Genomic DNA, 11,263 nt, shown 5'->3' with positions numbered 1-11,263 from the left:
AAAAAAAGGTGGTCATGAAGAACCTAGTGGCAGGACAGGAATAAAGATGCAGACCTACTAGAGAATGGACTTGAGGACACAGGGAGGGGGAAGGGTAAGCTGGGACAAAGTGAGAGAGTGGCATTGACATATATACACTAACAATGTAAAACCGATAGCTAGTGGGAAGCAGCCACATAGCAAAGGGGGATCAACTCGGTGCTTTGTGACCACCTAGATAGGTGGGATATGGAGGGTGGGAGGGAGGGAGACGCAAGAGGAAGAGATATGGGGATATATGTGTATGTATAGCTGATTCACTTTGTTTTAAACAGAAACTAACACAGACACACACACACACACACACACACACAAACCAATGACAGAAGCTTATTGCCTCTGTGTGATGGACTGTATGAGTGCTATGGAATGAATGTTTTTGCCCCCTCATTCAGATGCTGAAGTCCTTATCCCCAACGTGATGCTATTTTGAGGTGGGGCCTCGGGGAATTAACTGGGTCATGAAGCTGGAGCCCCCAAGAATGGGATTAATGCCCTCATACGGAGACACAAGAGAAATAATCTGGCTCTGCCACATGAGGAGGATACAGCGAGAAAACAGCTGCATACAAACCAGGAAGAGGACCCTCATCAGAATGTGTCCATGGATTTCTAACCTCTAGAACTGTGAGAAAATAAATTCCTATGTTTTAAGCCAACCAGTCTGTTTTTGTTGCTGCTGAAGCAGCCTGAACTAAGACATTGAGTAAGCATGAGTTAGAACTAAATTTGTGTTATCTTTGTATGGGTTGTTTGATATAACCCAACCTGTCTGATATAATCTCCCCATAAACTTGAACTACGTCTATTCAATTCCAACTCATTGAGCTTTTCATCAAAACAACATGATGACACGGGGAGGGGAAGGGTAAGCTGGGACGAAGTGAGAGAGTGGCATGGACATATATACACTACCAAACGTAAAATCGATAGCTAGTGGGAAGGCACATAGCACAGGGAGGTCAGCTTGGTGCTTTGTGACCACCTAGAGGGGCGGGATAGGGAGGGTGGGAGGGAGGGAGACCCAAGAGGGAAGAGATATGGGGATATGTGTATACATACAGCTGATTCACTTTGTTATAAAGCAGAAACTAACACACCAGTGTAAAGCAATTATACTACAATAAAGATGTTAAAAAAAAAAAAAAGTCGATGAGTAATTTATGTCCTTAGCAAAACAGATTATCCCAAACACTCTCTTGCCAAACAAGAAATCCAAATTGTATCACAATGTGACCCAAATCAGATAAAAATTATGCATAATTGAATGGGATCAAGAAATTCACATCCAGATCAAATATACACTCTTATTTAATAAAAACTCAAAAGTTCAGAGAAAAATAATGTATTATTTTTCATTGTACAAAGGCAATGCTACACCTACTCCTTCAACAGATCTGCCCTTTGAGTTACATTTCAAGAAGTACTGAAGCATTTATGACTAATTATACCATATCTATGTTTTCTATGGTGCATCTGTAGTCACAAGTGCACATTTACTAGGAAGTAATACAGAATGCAGTCTATGCCCGTTAAAATATTAAACAAATTGACTCACACTGAAATAATAACCATCTTACCTTGCCCTAAGAAAAGAAATAATTCAATGGAATATAGGGTCAGGTTTAAGAGTCAAAGACACTGAAAAATGTCTGCACAAAATTCTTATACTAATTTATTCTTCCTCCTCCAACCCTCCTTCACCATACTCTCTTTCACTCTTTCATACACACACACACACACACACACACACACACACACACACACACACAATCATATATAGATATATATGAAAGTCCTTTTAGTGTCAAAATAAAATAAATAAAAAATAAACCAGAATACCAAATTTGCTTAGTTACAAATATAGTTAAAAATCACTTCCCCACCTTACCCAAATGTGACCCTTTTCCTCCCAGACTCTCATGTCTTTCATTACCTTACAATTACCCTAGTAGCTAAGTGATCTCAGAATCCCTCCTGTCCAGTTATCTACACCCTTAGTCTTGCTAGTCTTCCTCACATGCATCCTCCATTCCTTTTCTGATGCCACAGCCCTTGTTTAGGACCTGACTTGTACATGCTCTAACCGTGAGATCACATCTAACTCTATTTTGTATTTCTCATCTCTCTCTCATACACTTCGTCCTCTCTACTCTGCAGAAATGATCTCTGGAACGCTCAACTCTCTTAGTGTTTTATATCCCTGTTTAAAAGTTTTAATTTTATTCATTTTATACAGAAAAGAAAGTTTCTACTACTTTAGCATGGCTTTCACTATTTTCCATGACCATACCCAAGGTAAATTTCTCATTTTATCTCACACTAATCTTTCTTAAGTACATTGCATTTGAACTTCTTTACTTTTCCCTAACATGTTTGAATTTTGTTTTCTCCATGTTTTAGCACTCATATTATTACTTTTGCCTTGAATTTCCCTATCCTTGGGAACTTCCTGGCAGCCCAGTGGTTAGGATTTGGCTCTTTCACTGCCATGGCCCAGGTTCAATCCCTGATCAGGGAACTAAGATCATGCAAGCCTCTCAGCATGGCCAAAAAAGAAAATAAAAGAAAAGAAAAAGAAAAAGAAAACAAGTTCCCTTATCCTCAATCTCTATAAAAAATTCTACTCATGTGCCAAGAACCATCTCGAAATTTGTCCCTTCCATACAATTCTTTGTACTTTCTTTAAAGCACTAATGACTTTTTCATAACAGTTTTACTTATATCTCATATTCCACACTGAACTATAAACTATCTACAATAGAATTAGTTGGGACATACGTAAGAATGCAGTTAATAAACAGAGATTTGAAGTTTTTTTGATACTTAGAACCAGGCTTTTAATGTAATGGGCCCAGTAATGTCTGATGAACCAAACTGAATTTCTGTAGGGATATTCTCATAAAACCCAGGGATGCAATCAAATTTCTAACGGGAGCTAGAATCATAGTATTATATAAGGGGTGCATTGAATAAATTAATGTTCTGTGCATTTTGTCATGAAGATTCAATTAAGGGGATGGAGAAAACAAGGGATAGGTTACTAGAAGCTTCCTGATAGCAGTTACCATTTCTTGACACTGCCATTTCAACTCTAAGAGGTGCCAAATAAGGCAGGAAATCATCACTAATATCCCTTCCCACTGATAACATAGGATGAGGTAGCAAAACTTCCCAAACCTTTTTTCATGCCTTTTGCACTAGGGGCCATGCTGGAGGAATAATTCTGGATTTGGGAGGAGTTGAACATTGGTCATTTGGGGGGGGTATTATCACCAAAGAAGAAGAAGTCTACTAAGACTGCACCTGCTTCTCTGTCTGTGCCATTTAGCCTGGAGCATATTTCCAGACTGAAATGAAGTCCACTATATTTTGGGAATATCCACTCATAGAAGATTCTAGACTCAAAGGATCAGTTGCAAGCTCTCTTCCCAGGTGATTCTGAGTTAACCCTGAGAATCTATACTTTTCTAATTTCCTTCATGATTTCAACTTCAGAGAAGAAATAACAATGTCAGTACTGTATTACCTAAACTATCATGGGATGCTGGAACATTGAAAATCTTACCAAAGTCATTTCTTCCATTTCTACATTTCTGTTCTGGCAAAAATGACTGAATTTTTTATCCAAATACTGTACGAGTAGGTTTCTATGGCATCCTTAGCCTGAGTTAGAAGCCACAGACCTCTGATCTAAAATAATTCAAGTAGTGAAGTAAAACTATGTTACATGCGGTATCAGAGAAATCATAAGTTCTTTAGTTTACACAGAGGCTAGAAGCTAAGTAGATTTGCAGCTATCAAAATGTCGCTCTTAATTCAGTCATACAAAGAAGCATAAAAAGGAAGTAAAAATGGCAAAAGCACTAATTTTTCAGGTCAGATACATTTTTGTATCTGTAATCTGAAAATACATCTAGCCAACATTAAGTCATTGTCAAATTGTTTTTGCTGCATATAACACTCTGGTCATCTTGAACATAATGCAAAACCTTTTCCTTATGAATAATAAATATGTATCAAAACTCTATCAATATATAATTTTTAAGCTTTTCAACAAGAAGTCTAATAGATGTTCAATAAAATATATTAGGAGCTCACCATTTTTTTTAATTACACGACTCTGCTGTTTCATTTGATCATTTGGAACTCCCAAAATTTCTACAATCACTAATGTGTCAGCTTTGTTAGATGATGAATGATAACTGGGAGGCAACTGGATCCCACTGATAAGCTGCACAAAAATAAGGGAATTCAAGAATTTAGCAGAATGTCAAACTGCACCACTGCTTAATTTCAAAATAAAATAGGTTTTCCAAAAATCATGATTGACTAAGTCATTTCCCACCAAAAAACAAACAAACTGAAAGTAGAAAATAGTGCCAATTTTTAATTTTAACTTTTTTATCCTCAAGCATCAATAGATGAACACCAGGAACATGTCTAAATTATTCCATTTTACTAATATGTGATTATAACAGAATCCACATTCTCCAAGATTGATGGTCCAACAAATATTTTTATTTTAAAAGCATTGTTATGATCCCCTTCTACTGTAATTCAGGCTGAGTCACTCCAAAAACATGACCTCTTTTCAAATTCATATTGTATATATACAACAAAAAAATTGTAAACTATAAATACGACTTCTGAAATATAAGAAAAAACACCACATAATTTCCTATGATAGCATTCTCTGACAGTATAATTTATATGTTTGGATAATTTATCATGAAATTTTACCTTACCCATTGCTTTCTATACTATCATAAGTAACCTGAGTTTGACAAAATCAATTATTTCATATATATATTAGGGACTGGATAGCAGAAAAATGCTTAACAAAGTAACTAATAATAGTTTTATTTAGTCTTCTATTAGTCAAGCTAATTGTTGAAGCACAGATTTGTTTTACTTTAAGGAACAAAGTCCGAATTAAAAAAAAAAACAGTATTTGAAGTGTACTAGTTTATAGAGTGTACTAATGTAAAAAATTGAGACATGATTTCAATTTCTGAAGATTATAATAAAGAGGAACAAATAAATAATTGTTGTGAAAAAAGAAAGAAGAAAAGAAGGAAAAGAAAAGAAAAAAGTGCCAGAGTGTAATTTTTTCCTTCCTAGAGCCACAAATTATGGCATCAGCTAGAAACCAGAGTAACTGTGCAAATATTTAACAACGAGTATGGAACGGGCATTGATCAATAAGCATAATTAGATATCAAGGTAACTTGAAAGAACATTGACTGTGAAAAACTAGTACACTGATACCAGAGCCTATCAGCTGAATATAGGCCCTCCAGGTAATAAACCCTTATCAGTATGGAGAAGGTGCATACTGAAATAGAATTTAGAGATTTATTGTTCAAATAATTTGTACACTCTGATTCACAAAGCCCTTCCAGGGGCCGCTGCAGAGGATGGATGTCAAACAGAAAACCCTTAGTGGTCAACCAGATAGTTCTGCTTTCATCTATTGGTCTTATACATGAGATTTTAAACTTAGAAAATGATACCTTAGTTTTTATAAGCTTGAAAATAACTGATTTAATCCAAAGTTCTCTGTTTACAGTTGACAAAGAGTAAACCAGAAACATTATATGGCTTCATCAAGGACATAAGAAAGCTAATGGCAAAACTAGGCCTTTTTATTCCCAAATCATGCTCTCCACAATTTGTGCAAGTCATAATGTAATCACAAAGCTCCCTAGAACAATCAGAACAAGAGGGGAAGACACACATGGCTATGGCAGCAGCTTCCTAGGAAAATCATCAACCCTGCCTCTTTCACACCATGTCACTTACACCCCTACATGAGACCTCTCAGAATACAAACAGGTGGCATTTGTAAACATCTCTGCATACCAGCTATCCTCCATCTTCACTTTCTCAATAAAAGAGCACATATATTCTCTTTAGTATTCTCAACTTGAAAAAGAAATCATTCATTCAATTAACCTACATGTATTGAGCACATACTTTGTGTCAGTTACTGTGGATAAGGGTTGAACAAAACACAGTCCTTATCCTTAAAGGACCTTCAGACAAGTGGGGGGAGAAAGACAAGTATAACAAGTAGATAATTATAATTTACAGTGTGGTAAGTGCCATAATGTATGCACGTATAGGGTGTTAAGGAAAAACAGAAGAAAACTTCAAAAGAAGCACAGGAAAAAGCTTCCAAAAAGAAGTGACACTTAAAGTATTGAAAAATGAGTCAGAATGCAATAGGCAGATGAAGGATGGAAGAGTAGTCCAATCAAAGGAAACAGCATATGCAATACATAGAAGAGTCATTATGGACAAAAAAAGAAGGCTTCCATACAGTTTCGGAATGGGTTGAAAGGCTGGAAGAAGTGAGAGATGAGGCTAGAGTAGGACAAAGCCGGACTAAGAAAACGGTCAGGAGATACAAATAAATATTAAGTAGGAATGATAAGATTAGCACTGCAGCAAAATCTCTCTGGTTGGCTTGTGAAAGATGGACCAGGACAACTGAGACAAGGCTACCTGAAAACCCCTTAGGAAGCCAAAGGAATGGAGGTGATGACAGGTAACAGATTCCTAAAAAAAAGACAGTAACAAATGACATCAGATCAAGGGGATGGATAAGGAAGACATTTAAAGTGAGATCTACAGAACTTAGAAATGGATAGGACATGCGAAGTGAAGGAGATGCGGAAGACAAGAATAGCTCCCACTTTTCTTGCCTGAGTTAATTGAGTCAAGGAATTTGACTCAGTTCACTGAGATTTAAATAAACTAGAAGTAGATTTGACGAGGAAGGGATGTTCAGGCTTTAATATTTTAAGTTTGACAGAATATTGGTAAGGAGGCTAAGTAGGCTATTAAAAATAGGCCTTTATAGTCCAAAAATGAGGTCAGATTTGAGCATTGTTTGGGGTTGAAACAGAGAATGTGTATAATGTGAATGTGTATAAAAGAATACAAGGAGGATGTTTAGTTTGAGATGAGGATTAAGAAATTCTTTCTCACCCACAAATGAAAGTGAGAAAGAATCGCTTGCATATAGATTAAAAAAGAAAGAAGAAATCCACAGAAGCACATCAATGAGATTTGTGTGGATTAGGAAGGGATCTGAAAAAGTGGCTGAAACACCCCCATCTTCTCAATAGAACAACAAGAACAACTAGACTAGTTCCTCTAATTAGAACTATGCAATTTTTTCCATTCATGCAAAAAGGCAACAGAAAGACATTTTTCAGATATGGAAGGATGCTGAAATACCACCCACCTATACATTACCTGAAAAGATTCACAGAAATTTAAAAGGCATTAAAGAAAATCAATAGAACTAAAAATATTAATGCATACTATCTAGCTTATATCATAACCAATAAAGGTAAAAGAAAAAGTAATTAATCTTACCCTTATCATAAGTATGATTGGATTACTGTCCATTAGTGCTTTATTTGGATTAAACTTTGTTTTACTATCTCTTAGGAAGTGTGGTTTCAAAATATATCCAGAACCACCATTATCCAAAAATTTCCCATTTTGAAGATCCATAGGCAGACCAGGGGTCTGGAAATTTAAGGCCACTGTGAGGGAAAAAGAGTATTTTGACATTGTCAGGAAATAGAGGGTATATCTAAAGAAACGCAACTAAACAGTTTACTGAACCCTAATCATGGATTATATGTCTTCGAACATTTTAAGAGCAAGCATTTGCCAAATAAGTCATGATTTTTAAACCTTTCCTTTTGCCATGCCTTTGTTAACATATGAAGGTGAGTTTCAAAATTTAATCTGCAAATTATTTTACAGCTTTGAGTTAAAAAATCAAAATGGCATACAGCATAGATTATAGAGTAGCAATGTACATGTCAGAAAACATTCAAGAAATATGAGAGTAAAGAAAATCAGTCATTAAATGCTGGAAGGGAAGACACCAACTGTATCATAAACTTTCAGGTCTAAAGAGGTACTGTAATCACTTGAGGAGAAAGCGAGGAACAGGCAGAGCAATAATTGTTAAAATATAGAAACAACTCCGTATAGGCTGGTAAATAGCCACTATATGCAGTACCACCATCTACCCACCACTGCCCTCCCCAGCATCCTGATCCCACCCCCTCCCTCTCTGAAAACCTATGGGCCTTGTCACAATTCAGCTGCAGAAGGGTTAACACCTGGCACTTTCTGACTGGTTAGTGCCACTGGTACACCAGGTGATCAATTTGGAATAAGGAGAGTCAGTCAAGGACAAATAACAAAGCTATGCAGTCTTACTTTTCAATACTATGAATGCAGAAGTGATTAAAGTACAAAAAGCAGAGGCCACTTAATTTGAAGAGGCCCTTAGCAAATCTTTCAAGCAAAGGACTCGATCTTCACTGTTCTCTTACATCTCTTTTTGGTTTATTTTTCCCGTTCCTACAATTCCCATGCAAGCTCCTCATGAATTTAACCTCCATGCTTCTACCCTCACCTAGATTTACCCTTTTCAACCTATTTAGGAATAACTTCAACTCTTGAAGCCAATGATTCATCATTGCTTGACTCCAAAACACCCAGGCTCGAAAATTCTTCAAAGGAAGCTCTTCTCATGAATCTTTCATTAATTCACAAAATGGATTTATTTTATCTTATTTTTGCAAAAAACTCAATATCCTATGTAACATACCCATTTGACAACCTACATTCCAAAATTCTTGAGGATTAAAATTAGAAGAGTCTGCTCTTGTTGCCTTGGGATATATTCTGGTAATGAACTTCGTGGTGTGAAGAATAAATTCATTGGCTAAAAAAAAGAAATTTATTAAAACATTGCAAAGATTTCAAATAAACTACTATGTCTTTATATTTATTTAATTCTACAACAGTTTCAATAATGTTGATGTCTATTGTCCTGGCAGAAATATTTACAATTCATGGAAATCAAAATAAATTCATGCCTTTGTCTGGCAGAGTAATTCACTGTTATTGAAAAGTTAATAATTTTTATTAAACAATTTTATGTAATTATTCACTCGAAGAAAAAAACAATTGGATAATATATTTCTTTTTGTTCACATCCAAATTAATTTCACTTTGACGTAGAGTATATAAAATTCCAAAATAAAATGCATCCATTTTTGAAAACAAAAGTATCTTTACCCATTTTGGTTTTTTTTACTTTGGTTTTCACATTAGGAAAGAATTGCACGGAAGTCATATAAAACTATGTGATGTCATCCAAGTTAATCAAGTTGAATATTTAACAGATCCTCAGGGCTGAAAGGGACCTTAAAGTTACTCAACTCAGCTTCCAGCTGACCTTCTAACCACCATAGTACCTTTCCCCAAAATTCATTCAATTTCTCTTTGCATCCCTCCATTGAAAGAGAACTTGCAGGACTTCCCTGGTTGCACAGTGGTTAAGAAACCACCTGCCAATGCAGGGGACACTGGTTCGAGACCTGGTCCAGGAAGATCACACATGCCGTGGAGCAACTAAGCCTGTGTGCCACAACTACTGAGCCTGCATGCCACAACTACTGAAGCCCACACTCCTTCAGCCCATGCTCCTCAGCAAGAGAAACCACCACAATGAGAAGCCCGCACACCACAAAGAAAAGTAGCCCATGCTCACTGCAACTAGAGAAAGCCAGCGTGCAGCAACAAAGTCCCAACGCAGCCAAAAATAAATAAATAAATAAAGTTACTAAAAAATAAAAGGTATTTGTTCTTCAAAAAAAAAAAAGAGAGAGAGAACTTGGTACCTCCCAATACTTTTGATTATTTCAAATGTTTTCCTTACAAGGAAAGGAAGAAAATGTCTATACTTGAAACACACACACACACACACACACACACACACACACACACACACACACAGAGTCTGTTTCAGTTTCTATACATATTCTTTACGTTTCTACTTATATTTTTTTACACATTTCTAGTAATTCTATTTAAATCACTTAAGATTCAAAACTAATTTACACCATTTACCATTGGACACCCCTCAAATTTTTGAACATAGATTTTATGTTTCTCCAAGGTTTTTATTCTTTCACTAAGCAGATCCTTTTCCCACAACTATTTCTGCTAATATGGTGACCAGTCATGGAAGAAATGGTTATTGCCTATGTCCACTCTATTTGCTCTTCAGGCTAGAACAGAATCATTGCCACTCTCATCCTAAAAACTATTCTTTAGGAAGCACTGTCAGGTAAAAAATTACAGCTACTGAAGTTAATAGTAATTACAGTTAATTTAATTAACACTCAATTTTAGAAGTTATCCTCTCCTTGAGGAAAAGTTCACTTTGAAGCTACTCATGTACAAATGCACTTTGTGTGTCCAAGTGTCATGATCCCTTATCCAGTCCTAAACTAGATGTCTATCTGTTGATAAAATATGTACTCTTCTGGGTCTTAATTTTTTTCATCTACAAAGCGATAAACATGAATGATCACTATGGACCCTTAACATGATTTTGTTACTTCTGAGATTTAGAAATTAAACATGCTATTTTTTCACATAGCATGAGAAATGTGAAAATTAAATAAGAAAAAATAAGAAAACAACATATAATCTCACCACTCAACTAATAACCCTGATAACCTCTTGGTATATATATATTTCCATTCTTTTGTCATATGTATATACTTATTTTTAATTGAATCTTATTGTTTATTCCCTTTTATAAACTTCCATTTTTTAACTTACTAAGATAACACGAAAATCATTCCATTTCAATAATATTCACCTATGACATTATTTTTTTATTTTTATTTTTTTTGCGGTACGCGGGCCTCTCACTGTTGTGGCCTCTCCTGGTGCGGAGCACAGGCTCTGGACGCGCAGGCTCAACGGCCACGGCTCACGGGCCCAGCCGCTCCACGGCATGTGGGATCTTCCCGGACCGGGGCACGAACCCGCGTCCCCTGCATCGGCAGGCGGACTCTCAACCACTGCGCCACCAGGGAAGCCCCGACATTATTTTTAAATGACTGAAAAGCATTCACACATATGAAAATTTCTTTCTGATTTTTCCCTATTATAAACTTAATGATGTTTATTATGTTTTTAATGATAGACATCCTTGCAGAACATCTTTGCCCAATCATTAATTATTTACTATTAACTTTTGGCACAAGAAAAATATTCTATACTCTTTCCAAAGAAACGCTGATGCTATATTTTATGACTCTGCTCTGAACTACCCAGTCCCTTTTCAGATTTTGAGCAAGTGTTTAATATGATGAGAGTGAATTAT

The 11,263-nt window shown here is 36.0% G+C and overlaps 1 protein-coding gene across 1 annotated transcript in view; it reads right to left on the bottom strand.

Moving 5' to 3' along the window:
• Positions 1 to 11,263, bottom strand: part of PLCZ1 (phospholipase C zeta 1) — a 50,005-nt gene that overhangs the window by 8,210 nt on the left and 30,532 nt on the right. Inside the window, exons 9-11 of the mRNA XM_007454612.1 lie at positions 8,687 to 8,803; positions 7,429 to 7,601; positions 4,141 to 4,273 (exon numbers count right to left, since the gene is read on the bottom strand). Of these exons, the coding sequence (XP_007454674.1) occupies positions 4,141 to 4,273; positions 7,429 to 7,601; positions 8,687 to 8,803 (423 nt within the window). The remainder of the gene's footprint in view (positions 1 to 4,140; positions 4,274 to 7,428; positions 7,602 to 8,686; positions 8,804 to 11,263) is intronic.

This window comes from Lipotes vexillifer, unplaced genomic scaffold (genome assembly GCF_000442215.2).
Source record: "Lipotes vexillifer unplaced genomic scaffold, Lipotes_vexillifer_v1.1 scaffold559, whole genome shotgun sequence".
In the NCBI taxonomy this organism is placed as follows: Eukaryota; Metazoa; Chordata; class Mammalia; order Artiodactyla; family Lipotidae; genus Lipotes; species Lipotes vexillifer.
The sequence above is the reverse complement of the archived record's forward strand: the minus strand, read 5'-3'. Positions and strand labels throughout refer to the sequence as shown.